This window comes from Phodopus roborovskii, unplaced genomic scaffold, assembly GCF_943737965.1.
Source record: "Phodopus roborovskii unplaced genomic scaffold, PHOROB, whole genome shotgun sequence".
NCBI lineage: Eukaryota > Metazoa > Chordata > Mammalia > Rodentia > Cricetidae > Phodopus > Phodopus roborovskii.
In genome coordinates this window covers 1050624-1069562 of record NW_026125489.1, presented here as the reverse complement: position 1 = coordinate 1069562, position 18939 = coordinate 1050624, and the positions used below count along the sequence as shown (strand labels likewise).

Genomic DNA, 18939 nt, shown 5'->3' with positions numbered 1-18939 from the left:
CTAATGACTTGGACCTTCATGTTCCCAGTTCACACACAGCTGTCATAGTTGGTATTATTTCCAAGAGTGGATTGAGGATGGTGGGGTGAAGCCGTATATTTTCTACATCCAGCCCAAGAGGTGAGCCTGCCTACCTTTACAGGAGTATTTATTCTCTCTGCTGGCTCCTGGCAGTCAGAGACCTTAGGCTCAGTTCAGCAGCACAGACCAACTTAGCATGGCCCTGTGTTAAGGATGACATGCAAGTTTGTGAAGCATTTCTTCTGTATATTTTTATTATTATAAAAAAAAAAAAAAAAAAAAAAAAAGCTTTCCAAAAGCTGTATTTGGCATGATCTGGTGCCACTGCCAGTGGCCAGCCAGGCACAGGTGCATGAGGCCCTGAGGAGTCGGGAAGGGAGGGTGAGGAGCAGGCAGAAGAGGGAGTAGCCAGCTTAGGCCCCTGCCCCAGGAGCCCGAGCAAGGGTGAAGGCCGTGCAGCAAAGGTTACAGATGATCCTCTTTGGTCAGGCAAAGACCCCGATATGGGCCCAGAAGGCAAAAGGTCTCAGCTCTGGAGCCCTAGCTGTCAGCTCACCACACTGAGGCAAGAGGCAAGGCGAGAAGACAGGAGAGTCCGGCTGTCACCAGGTCTTAGGAACCGCCCTTATCTTTGTCATCCATCAGGTCATACCTAGGCAATGAGGACAGACTTGAGGAGCGTGAAGTCTCCTGCATCCGTTTTGTTTTCTGAAGTCTCATTCTGTCTGCATCCAGGATGGCCGGAGCTTGCTGGGCCCTCAATTCCCCAGCCCCTCCTAGGCTGGGCCTACAGCACCGAGCCAGCAGGCCTAGTTCTCCGCTGCCCTACGGGAATGGGGCTTCTGCCCTGAGGGGGCGAAGGTCCTTCTGTGCTTGGGATTTATTTCTCCACTGCACCTGCCAGTCCCACCCACCCCTATGCAGACACTCACCACTGGGCTGCACCCTGGGAGAGGTCTATCTCTGCCAGATCCAGCTGCACCTGGGTTGGAGGATGGCAGTGGGCAAGGATTCTGCTATTTCCAAAGAACATGCAGAGGATAGGAGGTCACATCCCAGCTGGGACCCCGGTTGTCTCTTACCTTCCCCAGGAGCTCGCGCTCTCGAGACATGAAAGAGGAATTGGACTTCACAGAGACATCCAGCTTTCTCCTGAGAGAGCCGTCCAGGGGCAGCTCCCACTCAAACCTGCGAAGGCACTAGACATTAGAGCCCAGGGCCCAGCCAAGCCTCGCCCCTCAGGTAAATAGCACCCACTCACTGACCGCTCATTGAACTCCGGGTTGAGGGTCCTCTTCTTCTGTGCGGTCTTCCTCTTGGTGCCCCGATTCTTGTCTGGCAGTAGCAGCAGTGACACATAGGGGTCTGGGAGGTCACGGCCATTTTGTCGAAGGGCCCTACAACAGAAGAGTGTGGGCATTGAAGCACTCACAGCAAAGGACCCTGGGACTGGGGACAGGTGGGCGGGGTCTCACCGGCAGCTGTGGACGATGCTAACCAGCTTTTGTTCATCACTGTGGTACCACACTGTCAACTTTACCTGGCCCAGAGGCCCAACGGGAGCCTCAGAGGGGCTGTGGAGAGACACACGGACAGCATAGCATCCAGGAACGGGTGAGTCAGACTCCGTCTATTCCTAGTCTTGCCTGCATCCCATCCCCACCCCGGGCCCTTACCTGTCACCATGCGGTAGGCGATGCCGGACCTCCAGCACTGGGGAGGTGTTGTGGCTGGGAGCCCCTGAGGCCCCGGCTCCCTCATTGACTGAAGAAGAGCTGTAGCTGTGGCTGTGGGCTTCCACTCCTGAGTGCTGGGACACAAGGATCTGGGGACAGGAGAGCAGTGAGCTGGGCAGTTCCCTCACTGGAAGGACACAGCCTCTGTATTTGTTGTTCAGCCTGAGCCCTTCTGCCCCTCCCCTCCCCTCTCCCCCTCTCGGTACTCACCCCTAGTTGTGCTCGCATTAGCACCTGGCCCTGGCCATTACTGAGTGCAAACCATTTGTCCAAGCAGAGTCGGTCTGCCTGGAGGAGCTCGGAGAGAGGCAGCGACAGGGAGCCCAGGGTGCCGGCCCCTTCACCCCGAACCTGTGGGGTAAATGCACTGATACATGTCTGGAGCTTGGCATTTATGATCCAAACACTTGGGTGGTTTTGGTGGGAGTCCCTTTGGGAGGGAACAGAATACATGTTACAGCTGCTAGCTCGGCCCCCAGCCTCCTCCAGGCTGCCCCGCCTCCCCAGTGCTGGGATTCTCTCTCTGTAATAGTCCTGGCTGTCCCAGAACCCGCTCTGTAGAGATCCGCCTGCCTCTGCCTCCCCAGCGCAGGTGGGGATTAAAGACGTGCACAGACACCACCACCACCCACTGTAGCTTTTCCGTTTTTTTGGTTTTGTAGGGATTTTTTTTTTTAATTTATTTAACTTTATTTGCATTGGTAGGGCTGTGTCAGACTCCTGAAACCAGAATTAAGACAGTTGTGAGCGGCCATTGGGTGCTGGGAATTGAAACTGTGTCCTCTGGAAGAGCAGCCAGTGCTCATAACCTCTGAGCCGTCTCTCCAGCCCCGTTTTTTGTTTTTTTTGAGACAGGGTTTCTCTGTGGCTTTGGAGCCTGTCTAGAACTAGCTCTTGTAGACCAGGCTGGCTTCAAACTCACAGAGATCCGCCTGCCTCTGCTTCCCGAGTGCTGAGATTAAAGGTGTGCGCCATCACCACCAGGACCAGCACAAACTTTTAAATTGTCTTATTTTACCTCTGGCAACGTTCACCCTGTCCCAGTCTTTTGAAACTCTCTGGCTTCCTGCAACCTGCCCTTTCATGGTGTCCTTGCTACACATGAGCAATTCTTCCATTATCTGCCTGTGAGCTGTGAGTGCACGGCGTATCGGATCTGCCCGTCTCTTTTACTTTGCACACTGCTAGCTCTGCCGGCGTTTCAGGTTGAGTCAGGTGCTTGCTCCCGCAAGGGAGAAGCGGTCAACACCACGCAGGTCTTTCTGGGAGGTTTTCAGGGAGGTCCCTTGAAGACCTCAAATTCAAATAATCCCTCCCTGTTATCAGTGTCACCCTCTCCTTCCAGGTCCCTCCCTCCAAAGGCGCAAAACCAGCAGATGGGTGTTGCATGCCTACAGTTGCAGCTGGGGACAGGAGGGCTATCAGGAGACGCTACAGTGGGTGACGCTGCCTCAAAAAGTCAGCAGAAACACCCAGAAGTTTTTCAATCCCAGCACTTGAGAGACAGAGGTAGGTGGTGGATCTCTGTGACCTCTAGGCCAGCCAAGGTTATGTAATGCGACCTTGTTTTGGGTGAGGGGGCGGCACTAATAGGGCTAGGAAGTGACCCGGTGGGTAAGGACATCTGAAGCACAAGCAGGAAGACCTGAGTTCAAGTCCCCACAACCCCACACAAGTGACTAAAGGCCGTGTCCGTATGGGGAGGTGGAAACCATGGCTGCTTTGCCAGCTAAGCCTCACTGGACATAGGTAGAAGTAACGTCATCCAAGGTTGTCCTCTGACCTCCACATACGCGTGTGCCCACTCATGAATAGCACCTCCCCTCCCCCCCCCCCCGAAAATCCTAGCAGACCTTTTTGGAGTGTCTTAGTGACTCATTTGAGAAGGGGTCTATTACATCACTCTCGCCCACCTCAGTCTTAGGGGCCCCCTCAGTGTCCTACATGCCAGGGTTCCAAGGGCTGCTGTGGCTGGAGTCTGCAGTGGCCTCAGTACCTGAAGCTCCAGGCTCTCCGCATGTGGCTTCCTGATGAGAAAAGAGGCACTGTCCTCCCAGCTAGGGGCTGACGTTTGGGGAACAGTCTGTTGGGGAAGAGGGTTATGGTCAGCGCCGGTTACTCAGGCTTCGGGCTCTTCCCTCCCTCCCACCCCATCCCCAAAGCACCTGCTCCTACCTTGGTTTTATGGGATGCCTCTCCTACTGTAAGAGTGGCGTAAGTGCTGGGAGGCTTGGTGCCTTTCCGGAGCTGGAAGGACAGAAGGACAGATTTACAAGTTAAAGGCATAGCCCCCATTATTCCCCAAGGCTTTGGGTCTCTCACACCAGCGCCATCCTCCAGGAAGCCTGAAGAGGAGCCACGAGGCCCGAGGGCAGGGGGAGCTGCTCTTACCGGCAGATCTTCTGCCCGTTCCAAGTAGACGGACAGCAGGGCCGCTGCCAGCTCTGAGCTCTTCTGAGTCTGGATCAGGCTGTTGACCTGCAGTACCTGGGACACAGAGCGCGCTGTGCCTGGGAGCTGACCCGGGCTCACTCCGCCCCATCCCGTCTGCGCCTGCGCCTGCGCCTGGTGGCCTCACCTCTTCCAGCTCAGCAGCAGTAGGTCTAGGGGTCAGACGCTCCAGGCGCAAGTGCAGGCGGCCGGATGGGACATCCTCCAGGGTCAGCCACTGTGGGGACAGGCGGGGAGAGGCTTGAGGAGGAGGGTGGGTGTGAGGAGGAAGAGGAGACAGCGGCGCGTTCGTCTCATGCTCACCTCATCAAGGAAGCCACTGTTGAGGACTGTGGTGAGACTCACTTTATACCTGTGGGGGACGGAGACAAGGGGCCGGTGGGCGACAGCACGGCCCACGGCGGCTGCGTTACCTGTCCACCTGAGCTCCTGACTCCTACCTGCCCAGGAAGTCATCCTTGTCCAAGTCCTTATCAAAGACCTCAATCTCAAGCTCTTGACCTGGGATCGATGTGACAATCACCTAATGGGAGGGGACAGTGCAGGTAAGGGGCTTCTCTCCTTTTCCTCTCTAAACATCCCGTCTGGCCACCCTCACCACCTGACAGGGAGGACTGGCAGCCACCACGGGGCAGACAGGAGTCCCAGTTCTGACCTCAAAAACCTCATTCCAGCGGGGATTGAGATCCTCCCTGACAACATGGCTCCGGAAGCTTCGTCCTGCCACCTGCAGCTTGACGTAGGGGTCGGATTTGCCCTTCACCAACCCCCCCAGGAAACGATCTTTGGCAATCAGGTCCTGGGCCTCTAACACATGGATCCGAAGAACACTCTGCAGGAGGGACAGACGGGCAAGACCTCAGAGCCAGGCTTAGCACAGTGTGGGCAAAGAGAGCCTTATCGTTTCCGGGAACCAACTTACCTCAGTCCCGAAGTGGCTGCTGGGAGTTGTGTGGCAGGGCCGAGGTGGGACATCAACACTGCTTCCTGTCTGGGGGCTGTCACTGTCCAGGTCCTGGGCCCCAGGTGCGGTGGGGAAGCTGATTTCTGAAGAATCTAAGTATAAGATCTGTGCAAAGCAGTTGGCAGAGAAGTCACGGTGCAGGCTGGAGGACAGGGCAGGGGCTCTCGGCTGGGCGCCTCCTTCCCTCCTCCAGTCAGAGCAACAAACAGTTTTTGATGTGCCTCAGACACAGATGTTTGAATCAACATGCTCTGAAGACCAAGGGACCCACAGGCCTCCCCAGCGCCATACCCGCATGACCAGTTTCATGTAGAGCCTGGAGTTTGGGCCTGAGCCGCTGAGCTGGAACCACTGGTCCAGGGTGAGTTCAGAGGCTGTCAGCAGGCGAGCCAGAGGCAGAGTCAGTGCCCCTAATGTCAGAGCCCTGGAGTCATCCTTCACCTGGTGGCACAGGAGGCAGACTGAGGGCTCTGCAGCTGTCCTGCACCCCATCCCCACCCAGCACAAACCTTTCCTTCCAGGCAGAGCCATCTTTTTTCAACGCCGCCATCCCCTTCTACCTTAGCTCGTTCTGCTCCCCTGAGGGAGTTTTCATTCCCTATCTCAACCCCGCTTTTTTCTACCCTTTAGGCTCAGTTGAAATCTTTTGTTCCTTCACAAACTCTATAAATGTCTGGGAAAAAAAACAAATGACTCTTCACTGGGTGTGAGTGCATGACTTCCATGGACATGTGTGCAGGCCAGGGCACAGTGTTGTGGGTGGGGTTGACCTCTATGTCATTGGGGGGGGGGTCGAACTGCAGTCAGCAGGCTGTATGATCTTTACACACTGAGCTATGCTAGCCCCCAGTCTGCAAATCCTACTTGCCCCAGCCCCCACAGCCTCTGTGGCCATCTTCACAGCTTGTACAATCGGCACTCTTGTGTTTCCTCTGTGAAACTGGCCGGTGAGCAAGGAAGCTAGGACACTGGGTTGCATGATTTTTCTATGACCTTTCCAATGTTAGTTTTATGGGGGCACAATCTGCCTGCTCATCTCAGGTACAGAGTAGTTACCGGTTGTAAAAATGAATCCTAGGCCTGGTGTGGTAGCACACACCTTTAAGCAGAGGCAGGTAGATTTATGAGTCTGAGGTCAGCCTAGGCTATACAGAGACCTTATCAGAGAACAAAATGATGGGGGCAGCTCGTGCCTTTATTCCTAGCCCTTGAAAGCATGGAGGCAGGCAGATCTGTGACCAGTAGGGTATATCCAGATACCCTGTCTCAAAAGAACAAAAAACCCTAATCTAATGCCTAAAGCAAAAGAGGCCCTTAATTAATCACCAACCTCTCTCTCTCTCTCTCTCACACACACACACACACACACACACGAGTGTGCAAAAGACAGGTCAAAGGAGCAAAAACATACCAGTAAACCTTGGGGAGACAGGATAAGGTGTCTCTCACCTGTATATCAAGCTCCTGGCTTCGAGGGTCTTGCAGGAAAAATCGGAAGGCTTCTTCCCATACCGGGCAGTTGGTGCCATAGGTAGCCTGAGAGGCGATGATGACATAGGACATGTACCCAGCCCATTCCTGTTTGGGCTGGAACTTACAGTTGCAATATCCTGAAGAGCCCGTGCTGGCCTTACCTTGCTCTCCTGGGTCACATCCTGGACTGACAGTTGTACCATGGGGTTGGGTTCCTTGTTTCCCTTCTTCAGCTGTGTTGGAGGACAGGATTTAGAGGTTATCCTTTGCATGATGGACGTCTGGGGTTTGAGGAAGGAAGGTGGGCCCAGAAGACACTTCCTCAAGGTAGACGTGACCCCTCCTTAGAACCTTTGTGTTACCCCTTTGCAGGCAGGGGCACCGGCATCCTCAGCCAGGGAAGGGTAGCCATCCTTTCCCTAAGGCTCTGTTCACCTCTCCAGAAGCCAAACTCACAGGGAGATCCTGGGCCCGATCCAAGTAGACAACCAGGATGGCAGCTGATGGGGGCTCTGGTCGAGAAGTGATGCCCCTATTCCACTGTAGAACCTGGGAGGAGGGGACAGTGGCCAGAGCTCATCCTCCTCACCCTCAAACGGCACCCCATACCTGCCTCCTGTTTCTAAGCAGCTCACCTGATCCAGTCTTTCTGCGTCTGGCAAAAGCGATAGCCATTCTAGCCTCAGATGAACTTGGCCTTGCCCGCCTTGTAGAGGGTACCACTGCAGGGAGAGGAGAGGGAGAAGGGACCAGACGCATACCCAACCGTTCTCCACCAAGGCAGCAGGGTGAGGCCACTACCACATCCCTCTGCTCCCAGCTTACATCATCCAGGACTCCAGCCTGTAATACCTTCCCTACATCCAGCTTCATTCTGGAAAGCAAGTGGGGAGGGGGGAGGAGAGCAGGGGAGTGGTAATTAATAGCAAGCCAGTAACCCTCTGGAAATAACCGGAGAACCCATTTCATTTACTTCTAAAACTTCTGTGTGTGGTCTGTGAAGGTGCCTAGGGAGGCCAGAGGACTCGGGGCTGGAGTTACAGGAGGTTGTAAGCCTCCCATGGGTGCTAGGAATTGAACTTGAGTTCTATAACAGCTGAGCCATCTTCTCCATCTCCAAGAGGATCTTACACGAAGGGTCAGGGGGCGGGGGAGTGTGTGAGTGTGAGTGTGTGTGTTTATGTACATTCACTCTACTACCTCCAGGCTCAGGGGCGTACTGGGACTGAAATGTACAGTCTCACCTTCCCAGAAAATCATCTTTATCTGGATCTTTGTCAAATACCTCCACCTCGATCTCCTGTCCTGGGACCTCGTGCACTATTACCTGGAGAGCACAGTGGACTATGGTCTCATGGGCTGTCCAGTCAGCAGCTTCGCCCCCCACCCCCCCATCCCCCCACCCCCTCGCCCCCCGCCAGGCTCCCTCAGCTTCCTACTTCATAGGTCTCTCCCCAGTAAGGGTTGAGCTCCTCATCGATGACACGACTACAGAATGCCTGGGTGCCCACACGGACAAGCGCGTATGGGTCTGATTTGCCCTCAATCAGGCCTTTCACGTATTTGTCCTTGGAACTCAGCCCTCGGGCCGCCAGAAGGTGAATCCGAATGATACCCTGGAGGGTTAGGGACCAACAGGTGAGAAAACTAAGAACCCAGCACAGGGCCCTGGAGAGAGATCAGACATCACACTCATATCACACCCTGGGTAGCGGGGAGCGCAACTGGGCCACATCCTGAAGGTCAGGTACGAGGGGCACCAATAGGCGGTTAGGCAACACCAGGAAGGCAGCGATAGAATCCATGATCATGGTGTCGGAGAGCGAGCTGAAAGGGAAACAGGAAAGAAAAAAGGCTCCAATTAAAGGCCCCCAACTGTGTTTCTTAGGACAGGGAGAGAGTTCTAGGACAGGGAGAGAGTTCTGCCTTTTTGTCTAACTGTATCCCCCTGGCCGGGTTAGGATCTGCCATGCAGCCCATGCTGGCACCGAACTCTGCCTGCCACCAACTCCCAGCTGCTGGGATTACCACACGTAGTTATCACACTTGTTTCGTGTGTGTGTGTGTGTGTGTGTGTGTGTGTGTGTGTGTGTGTGCGCGCGTGCTGTAGAGTTATGTGTAGAGGTTAGAGGACAACCAAGCAGTACCCTCTGCCCCCTGAGCCATCTCACCAGAGTGGGAGATCCTGAGAATCCTCTTTGGACGCTAACCTCCTTTGCCATTCCCAACCTTTCTCGCACTTTCCCCCTACCGGAGGAGTCTCCATTCCCTACCAAAATGCACATTCCTCCATGGAAGGAAAAAAAAAAATGCACTCTGAAACTTTCCTGGAGTTTATGTCCGATCTCCCCAACTGCAGTGAGGTGTTGAAGGCACAGGCTTAGGTTTCACTGGTTTGCATCTCTGAACCCTCAGCCCCCAACTGGCATATTTGGGAAGGATACTCAACAGTCCTCAATACCTAAGTCCTGGGATATCCAGCAGATTGGTCATCCCTGTCCAGTTGATGTCAAGTGTCTGGAAGAAAAGGGCAGAGTCAGGATGGATCCCAGCGAGCGCCAGCGAGGTCACACTCCGCTGAGGGACTTGCGCATGTGTGAGGCCCCTTGGTTCTTTCGGCTTTTTTATTACCAGTCTTCTCAATCACAGTAGCTATGTTCTGTACCGACTTTCCTCCCCACCCCAGTAAGCCTGTTTCCCGTCCCCCACCGATGGTCTCTCTTACCGGGCGTTTGATAAAGAACATCGACACAGCCCCCACAATAGGAAGGTCCCCTGTGAGCGGTTCAAGAATCACCCGCAAGACGCCGTGTAGCTAGAGCGAGAAGAGCAAAGAGACCAAAGTTGGCCCCACAGCCCACGAAACTTCCGGCAGACCCTGTAAGCCGGCTTCCGACATCTGCCCACCTGCATGCCCTTGACTCCTGCCTTGCAGAAGTATTTCTTTACTTCTACATCGATCTGCACATCGCCTACATAGCTGGGAGGCAGTGAGGGAGAGAGAGAATAACGGTTAGCGCCAGGCTTCCCGGTTGAGTAGGGGGAGCTAAGCAGCCAGGAGTGACCAGGATCCACCCATCACCAGGAATGGTGAGCTACCTGACATTCAAGTCCAAGAGAATCTGATCTTTCCTCTGACTAGGATGAACCTTGACTCCGATGATGCGTACTGGCTGGAGAGAGAGGGAGACGATCTCAGAAGAGGCAGGAGGAAAGAGGAACATCCCAGCCCTTGGGGCGCCTCCCCAAACCCTTATCTATTTCCTTCCCCCCCACACACACACACAAACCTTTTCACCCAGCTCCACTCGAGTAAATGTGAATGTTTGCAGGTGGGGGTTAGCGCCTCGGACAGCTGGTGCCACGGTTTCAGCCAGGAGCTTCTCCATATACTGGCCTAGGAAGGGCCACACCTGGGCCACAATCTGGGAGGGAAAGAAATTAAGTCTGTTTTCCCAGGGCGGGGGAGGGCCTAATACCATCAGAAAACAGATATTTACATTAGTAGTCATGCCAATAACAAAATTATAATTATGAGGCAGCAACAAAAATAATTTTATGGTTGTGGGGGGGGTCATCACAGCATGAGGAACTGTATCAAGGGTTATAGCCACTGGTCTGAAGGCAAATTCTACGTGGACATGATAGCACATAGCTGTTTTCCGAGGAGTGGTCCTGAGCTGGGAGGACCAGGGGTCTGAGGCCACTTTTGGGGCAGGAAGATAGTCATCCCTGTGGGCAGCTTTGGGGACTAGGCTCAAGCTGGGAACTGAGGTGTGGAGAGTAATAAACCCCACTCAGGGAAAATCAAAAGCAAGACAGCTCACCTTGTTCAGCCATTCAGCCTTTTCCACATCTGGGAAGCTGACCTGGAAGTGAGGAGATGAGCATACTTAACATCTGGGCTTCCTAAGAGGCCAGTGGGGCCACTCACAACGATGGGTCCTGTCCCTCTGGCAAGGGCCTCCTCACACCCAGGGGCTGGGTGTGCTGCGGGTTCTTTACACCCCTCTTTTCCTCTTCCTTTTAAAGCAAAACTTGAGTTTGTTAAGAAAAGGTTTCAGCTGGGCACAGGGACACAAACTGATATTCCAACACTTGGATGGTAGAGACAGGAGGGTCTGAGTTCAAACCTAGCCTGGGCTATGTGAGGCTATGTATTTTTTTTTTTTAAGTTAACTTTATTTTGTGTGCAAGTTTTCTTTTGTTTGTAGACAGGGTCTCATTGTGTAGTCCTGCCTGGCTGTCCTTGAATTCACTATTTTGACCAGACTGGCCTCCTGGGATTCACCTGCTTCTGCCTCCCAAGTGCGGGGATTGAAGATTTATGCTACCACACCCAGTTTTAATGCAGATTTAAACATACAATCCCGGGGGCAGGAGACTTCTGTCCTTAGAATTTGGGTACACGGGCCCCTTTAATACAGGTCTGGTGGATGCAGGGCTATAGACGCTTCAGATAGCTCAGAGAAAGGGAAAGGCCGCTTCTGGGGCAGAGGAGGGGGAGGGGGAGGAGTCTGAAAGAGAAGGGCACATTCTTTCAGGAGGAGATCCTGTCAAGTCAGAGCTCTGGGGAACCCTGGGATGAAGAAGTCCTGGTTCCTTTGTCCAGCTTTCCTTGCTCCCCTGGGACTGGGCGTGGGCTCCCTTACAAGAAGGTGAAGAAGAAACCAACCCTTTGACAACCTAGGGAGAGACTGGAAGAGCTACTCAGGCCTGGTGCGCTAGTGCCTGCGCAAGCCTCCGCAGAGGTCCCTGTCTCTCTCTCTCTCTCTCTCTCTCTCTCTCTCTCTCTCTCTCTCTCTCTCTCTCTCTCTCTCACACACACACACACACACACACTTTCTTCCTGGGTGACTCCTTTTATGGGAAAGGACACCTGTGTTCCGCATGGACGGGGGAGGGAGGGGATTAATTCCTATAATAAGCAGTAGGAGTTAACAGTTGGTGCTTGGGGTAGCTAGAACTTCTTCCTTTTTCTGTCCAGGGCATGGTAAGCGTGACTGTGTCTGCCACTCTTTACCCAATTGGCACCCTAATGGGAAGGGTACCGGGGTACCAGGGAGAGGCTGGTAACCCGCTCAGCTTTAGCAAGGCAGGGAGAGGCATCTGTTTCAGCCCAGGAGACAGGGTACAGTAATAATAAGGGCCTGGGTCAGCCGAGCAAGCAAGGGAAGGCTGCGCACAGTCCGGAAAAGGGTGGGGCCGCCCAGGGTGCGAACAGAGAGAGCTGCGGGGAACTACAGCAGCCGCAGTACCCTCTCTTCCCAGCAACAACCCCCCCCCCCCGCAGCCCAGCTGGCTTGAGCCTGGAAGGCGACTGCGGTGGGTCATTTCCAGGTGCTGAACAATGCTTGCAGGGCTAGTTCTCAGCGGGTACCTAGGGACAGGGCAGGAAACGGGACACCCTTATGCCCTTAAGTAGATAAAAAGCCTTGACTGAAAGAGCTAGCACAGGCGAAGGAACCTCCGAGCGATCGCGGGGGTGGGGTGGGGTGGGGTGGGGTGGGGTGGGGTGGGGGGATCCCCAGCGGCAAAGGCGTGAGTGACACAAGTCAGGGACCGCGAGCCAGCGTTCCGAACGCTTGGCGGGGAGGGAGCCCGGGCCGGGAGCGGCCACTCGGATGGACTGCCGTAGTCGAAGTGGACCAAGAAGTCCCGATTCTGTGGAAGGAGGATGCGCTCTGCGGCAAGGGTGGGCGGAGAGAGAGGGTGAAGTCGGTCCGGGAGCCGTGCGTCCCAGCAAGCCAGCGCTAACGGGACGAAGTGGGGGGGACGGGGGCGGGGGACGCTGTCCCAAGCTGACTTCACCGGGGAGGGAGGGAGAGCCCGGGCCCGAGCCCGAGCCGAAGGACTAGGAAAGAGCTCCGCTGCACCAAGGACCTCGGTGGCAACTCACCCAGGCAGGTAATTCCCGCTCGCTCATGTAAAGCGTCCTCGCCGTGATCCGCTCCTCGTCGTCCAGCAGCAGCCTCGCCGCCCGCAGGCTCCGTTCTTTCCCATCGCGGACCCGGCGCCAGCCCAGGTAGAGGGCGAGGCCGAACAGCACGAAACCCACGCTAAGCCCGGCCGCCCCGGCCAGGTACACGGGCACCAGCACCAACAAGCGCCGCCCGAAGGAAGTCAGCACCGCCAGCGCCTCGCTCGCGGCGCCTGGGCCAGCGGGTGGGACCCCGGAGCCCGGGTCCCCCGTGGTGTCGGCGGCAGGGGGCTGCTCCGCGGGCCCGGGGCCAGCGCCCTCTTCCTCGGGGGAGCGCTCCATGGGGCGGCCTCCTGCAGAACCCTCCAGAATTGCTGCAGGCAGCTCGGCGCCTGGGCCGGCTCCCCCTGAAATTTATAGTGCTCCCGGGGACCTCAAGCTACGCCACGCCCCTGCCCGTTGGGGTTGGTTCGCGCCGGCCGCGTAGACCTGGGAAGCCAGAGGGCTTGGGGTGGCAGGACCTCCGTGATTGGACCGGCGGGTCAAGATGGGAGGGCTGGATGGCGGGAAAAGGAGGAAAGAAACCAAAAGGCAGCATTTGACTGGGCATAGAAAGGACAGGGCGTGGCGTCCCACTTAGAGAGGAGGGAGCAACTGCTCCTCCCACGTGGAGTGACGTCATGCAGAGCCGCTACTCAGAGTGAGCTGGAGTGGAGGAGTAGCGGGTGGTCAGCCTCGTCTTTACCCCCATTCAGACGGTTTGGCAGTTTTTGTCTGAATCTGCCTCACTCTCTGTCAGCTTTCCCAAGTTCTGACTCTTAAGAATTGTCTTCATGTTCTGAACTCTTTCTGGCTGCCCTCACAAAAAGTAAGGGAAACGACCCTACTTGGAAACAGTCTTGGATGCCAGGCCCTGGTATTGGTCCTGTCCTCTGGAGAATGAGAATTCTAACGTTCTAATAATGAGAGTCCTCACATCCCAGGCTTGAAGGAAGTAGGGAGGAGGAGTACATAAGAAGCGAGGTTTCTGTTTCTCCGAGTTCTCTCTATCACAGGGGGCAAATTAAGACTAAATTGACACCAAAGCAATTACGTTTCCCAATAACTTTCTGAGGCTTGGGGTCTTAGTCAAAGTTTCTATTGGTGAAGAGACACCATGACCAACAGTGAGTTGGGGAGGAAAGGGTCTTTTTGGCTTACACTTCCACATCGTGGTCCATCAATGAAGGAAGTCAGGACAGGAACTCGAGCTGGGCAGGAACTCGAGCTGGGCAGGAACCCGGAGGCAGGAGCTGCTGCAGAGCCTGTGGAGGGTGCTGCTTACTGATTTCTTAGTCTGCTTTCTTATAGAACCCAGGACCACCAGCCCAGGGATGGCACCACCCACCATGGGCTGGGTTCTTCCCATCAGTCACTAAGAAAATGCTCTACAGGCTTGCTCACATCCCGATCTAATGGAGGCATTTTCTCAGTACAGGTTCCCCCCACTCAGTTGACAACCAAAAATACTAGTCAGCACAATTTGGAACTTCTAAGACACTACAATGAATTCTGCCAGGCAGAGTGTCTCCCAGCTCTAATCCCAGCATTTGGGAAGCTAAGGCAGCCCGAGATACATAGCAGAAACCAAAGGAAGGAATTCAGGAAGGAGGGAAGGAGGGAGGGGCAGGCCAGGCTGAGATATGGCTCAGTCAGTATAGCCCATGAGAACCTAAGCTAGGTCCCCAGCACCCACAAACAAATGCTCCTACAAACCTGAGGACCTGAGTTCAGATCCCCACACTCCTGTAAGAGCATTTGTAATCTCTCTGGCAGGTGGAAACAGGAGACCCCAATGGCTCCAGAGCCAACTAGCCTGGGTTAGGGAGCAGCACAGTGATCCCGCCTTGGAAGCAGAAGGGTGAGGGAGGGCTGGTATCTGAAGGCTGAAGTCTGACCTCCACATGGGGCAGCCAATATACACATGCAGGTACACAGGCATGCACACACACACATACATATACATACACACGTGTACACATGCAGGTGCACACACATACATATACATACACACACATGTACACACACAGGTACAGAGGCAAACACGCATGTGTGCATACACATGTGCAAACACACACACACACACACACAGGTACCCCTGAGCATGTGTGGCAGCATGTGTCTGAGTCCCAACTCTGGGAAGGTTGTGAGGAGGGATTTTAGGGCTGGCTGACCTTCCAGTCTAGCCTAATTAGCAAGGTCCAACTTCAGTGAGACTTATTCTCAAAAAATAAAAAAGACAGAGGGCCATAGAGATGGCTTGCTGGGCACAGCACTTGCCGCCAAGCCCGATGACCCGAGTTCAATGCCCAGACCACACAGTGGAAGTGGAAAGCCAACTTCTGAGAGCTGTCCTCTGGTCTCACCTGTGGTACATACACAACTCTCAAAAACTATTTCCTGGCTGGCCCAGAACTCACTCTGTAGACCAGGCTGGCTTAGAACTTACAGAAGTTACAGAAATTCAACCATCTCTGCCTCCCAAATGCTGAGATTAAAGGTGTACAACCACCAAACCTTGCCTTAAAAAACATTTTATGTGTAGTGTGTGCATGGGTTAGTCAGGGACACATACACACACACCACACACACACACGATATATACAGTCGCATATACATGTGTACAAGTAGAGCTCAGAGGACAGACAGCTTTCAGGGGTTAGCCCTTCCATCGGGGGTCCATGGACTTAACTCAGGCCACTGACTTGCACAGCAAGTATTTTTACCTACTGAGGCTCTGCCAAGCCTGACAGAGTTCTGGGTTTTTCATTGTTTTGGTAGAGATTTATTTTTATTATTTTTAACCGTGTGTAATGTGTTTGTGTGTGGATGTATGTGTACAGGTGCCTGAGGCATCAGATAACCCTGCAGCTAGAGTTGTGGTCTGTGTAATATGGGTGCTGAGAACTGAAAAAGCAGTATATGCTCTTAACCTCTCAGCCATCTCTCCAGGCCTTTTTGGGTATTTTTTGTTTTGTTTCATTTTGTATTTTGTATTTTGAGACAGGCTTTCATATCTCAGACTCAGAGGAGCTATGGCTGGCCTTGAGCTCCTGATCTTTCTGCCTCAACATTTCAAGTAGTGGGATGATTACAGACATGTGGTACTATGCCTGACTTTTCCTTTTCCCAACAATCCTTTCTCCCCATTCCTTCACGCCCTTAGAAAGAGTGGCCTTTCCAACATTGGCTTAAAATTTGCCTTCTAGGGCTGGAGAGAGGGCTCAGCGGTTAAGAGCGCTGGCTGTCCTTCCAGAGGTCATGAGTTCAATTCCCAGCAACCACATGTGGCTCACAGCCATCTATAGTGGGGTCTGAAGCCCTCTTCTGGTATAGTGTTGTACGTACAGATAGCACATTCATTTATATACATAATCTTTAAAAAGAAACGTGCCTTCTACCCTGACAGCAGCTCCTGCATCCCTAAGACCCCTACATCTCTCCTCCTTTCTCCAGTCTGTACCCTTCCCCACCCCCGAAGCCCCATTCCATTACACTTCAAGTCTGTATCTACAAACACTAACGTCCTGCCCCTAACCAGGCTCAGGCTTCACACCCATCATTCATTCAGTCCTCTTCTTTTGCGGGGGAGGGGCGTTCAAGACAGGGTTTCTCTGTGGAACTGCTCTGGCTGTCCTGGAACTCACTGTGTGGACCAGGCTGTCCTCAGACTCCCAGAGATCTGCCTGCCTCTGCCTCCTGAGTGCCGGGATTAACGGTGTGTGCGGCCACTCAATCCCTTTTAAAGGGGAAGTTTCTATGTTCCACCTGTTCACCCTACAACTGCCTGTAACTCCAAGATCTGATACCCTCACACGGACATACATAAAAATAAAAATGTTTTTAAAACCTCTCTCTTCTTTGAGCTCTGGCTCTTTGACTCCCAGATCTATGCATCTTTCCATCTTTATACTTAAAAAAAAAAAAAAAAAAACCTAACAAACAAAAAACAAAACTAGGTTCTGTCCTTGGGGTCTCAGAACACTTTCCAGGACTATCCTTTACCCATGTCGATTGCCACTCCAAAACTCCAGGCAACACCTACTGCCACCTTACCAGTCACTCTATTACTCTCTAAATCTAACAACATAACTCTGGGATTCACCCCCCACAATCTATTCCCACCACGCTTATCAACTCCTAACTTACAGAGGACCCCTGTGCCTTCCACCATCTTGGATTCTGTCCCTGCAAAGTTCTATCAAAACCACGTCACACACATCCCTTACCTGTCCTCCCCTCAACCCATCCGTGCTTATCCATTTGCCTCATTGATCCTCTACAGGCCCATCCAGAGCCTCTGGACGACCCCCTCCCCCATTCCTCCCACATACAAGAGGCTCCTTTGACTACATCTGCCTCTGCCTACACTTTTTTATACAGACAGCAGCTCCTTTCTGTCAGACGGCCACCGAGTTGTAGTGGGGTAAAATATTATTTTCAGGCGTGTGCCTTTTGTTTATGCTGCATTTGCTTAACTCTGTGAAGCTGTTCTCTGCCCGTCTAAAACACCTGGTGTCCTAATAAAGAGCTGAACGGCCAATAACAAGGCAGGAGTGAGGAAAGGCGGGGCTGGCAGGCAGAGAGGATGAATAGGAGAACGGAGGAAGAGGAGGACATCAGGGGCCAGCTACACAGACACCAAACCAGCCACGGAGTAAGAAGGAAAATAAGATCTACAGAAGAAAGAAAGATAAAAGCCCAGGGGGAAAAGGTAGACAGGTTAATTTAAGATAAAAGCTGGTTAGAAACAAGCCAAGCTAATGTCTAATGCCAAGCATTCATAACTAAGAATAAGCCTCTGTGTGTGATTTACTTTGGAGCTGAGTGGTGGTTCCCTCAAAAGAAGAAAAACAGAGCCAAAACATCTAAAATATTGCAGGGTATGCAGTGGTCTTAGAAGATGCCATCCTCCTTACCCCCATACATTACCAATCAACAAGCACAATTAACAGTCCTTGCCAGAGCCTTCCATATTGCCAAAAATACATCATCAGTGGTGTATACTGACTCCAAATATGCTTTCCATATCTTGCTCACACACTCAGCCATCCAGAAGAACTGGGGATTTCTTAATACAAAACATAACTCAAGCCAGACAATGGTAGTGCCTGGCTTTAATCCCAGCACTCAGGAGGCAGAGGCAGGCAGATCTCTGTGAGTTCGAGGCCAGCCTGGTCTACAGAGTGAGTTTCAGGACAACCTCCAAAGCTACAACAGAGAAACCCTGTCTCGGAAAAAAAAACAAAACAAAACAAAAAAAAAAAAAAAAAAAAAAAAGAAAAGTTTTATGTGCATTGCTGTCTTGCCTGCATGTATGTCTGTCTGAGTGGGGGTATCAGCTCTTACAGTTACAGACCGTTGTGAGCTGCCATGTGGATGCTGGGGATTCAACTCAGTCCTCTGAGAGAGCAGCCAGTGCTCTAAACTGCTGAGGCTCTCTCCAGTCCCCAGAGAAAACCTTTTTACAGCCCAGGAAGTAGTGGAATATGCCTTTAGTCCCAACACTTGGGTGGCAGAATGAGGCAGATCTCAGCGAGTTTGAAGCTAGCTCCAGGACATCTAGGACTGTGTTACACCGAGAAACCCTGTCTCCAAAAACAAAACAAAACCAAAGCTAACCCACACCTACAATGTATGTCAGTGAACTAACCCCACCTCCATTATACAGCCTTTCCTGCTCACCACGTTATAAAGGTCTGAAGTTATGACTGTCTAAGAAAATGATACAGGTTATGAAGTTGGAGGATATAAACCTTGGTTGTGAAAGTCTGTAAATGAAAGTTATAAAGGTCTAAAGTCTGAGGGTATAAAAGCTTAAGTAAGTTGTGAGGGTCTGGGAAAGAGATGTACGGACTGAGAAGGTGATTTAGGTACACGAAAAGCTGTTGCAGAATTATTTCCTTATCTCTATACCATTGTTTGGATTCCCAATCTTTGACTGGGACTCAGACATAAATCTACTGCCCTTTTTACAATGTGGATTTCAGCACAGGTTACAAACAATGGCGATACTAACACACCTAAAACTTCATATTTGTTTTATAAACTTAAGAAATTCATATAAACTTCAGGAACTCAACTTGTAACCCATTTGACAGTCAAAATGGGCTCCAGGTGAGTACTCATTGACCAACAGCCCAAATTTATTCTCCCATTTGTCTATCCCTGGAGGTGGGATCTCTCCCCCTTTCCCTGGTCTTGGGACTCTCCTTCCCCAACTACCAAGACGATGGGCCCAAAAGTTTCAAATGTACACCCAAGATAAAAAAAAAAAAAAACAAAACTCCCCTAAACTCCTTAACTCTCTTCTATTGCTGGTTTATCTGCCCTAG

General features: G+C 52.7%; 1 protein-coding gene across 1 annotated transcript; it reads right to left on the bottom strand.

The window, feature by feature from the left end:
* Nucleotides 1–293: 293 nt before the first annotated feature.
* On the bottom strand, nt 294–12922 carry Esyt1 (extended synaptotagmin 1). The gene is made up of 31 exons (XM_051176045.1): nt 12545–12922; nt 10473–10514; nt 9936–10070; nt 9745–9818; nt 9553–9625; nt 9371–9460; nt 9107–9162; nt 8349–8472; nt 8085–8261; nt 7890–7972; nt 7471–7519; nt 7281–7367; nt 7102–7194; nt 6807–6878; nt 6622–6708; nt 5464–5613; nt 5131–5277; nt 4864–5040; nt 4649–4731; nt 4512–4560; nt 4336–4425; nt 4149–4244; nt 3933–4004; nt 3754–3840; nt 1968–2108; nt 1698–1846; nt 1497–1595; nt 1287–1418; nt 1104–1209; nt 954–1003; nt 294–673 (listed from the first exon to the last, which is right to left on the bottom strand). The coding sequence occupies exons 1-31, from the start codon at nt 12905–12907 to the stop codon at nt 634–636; spliced, it is 3273 nt and encodes a 1090-aa protein (XP_051032002.1). The 5' UTR covers nt 12908–12922; the 3' UTR covers nt 294–633.
* Between the last annotated feature and the right edge of the window lie 6017 nt (nt 12923–18939).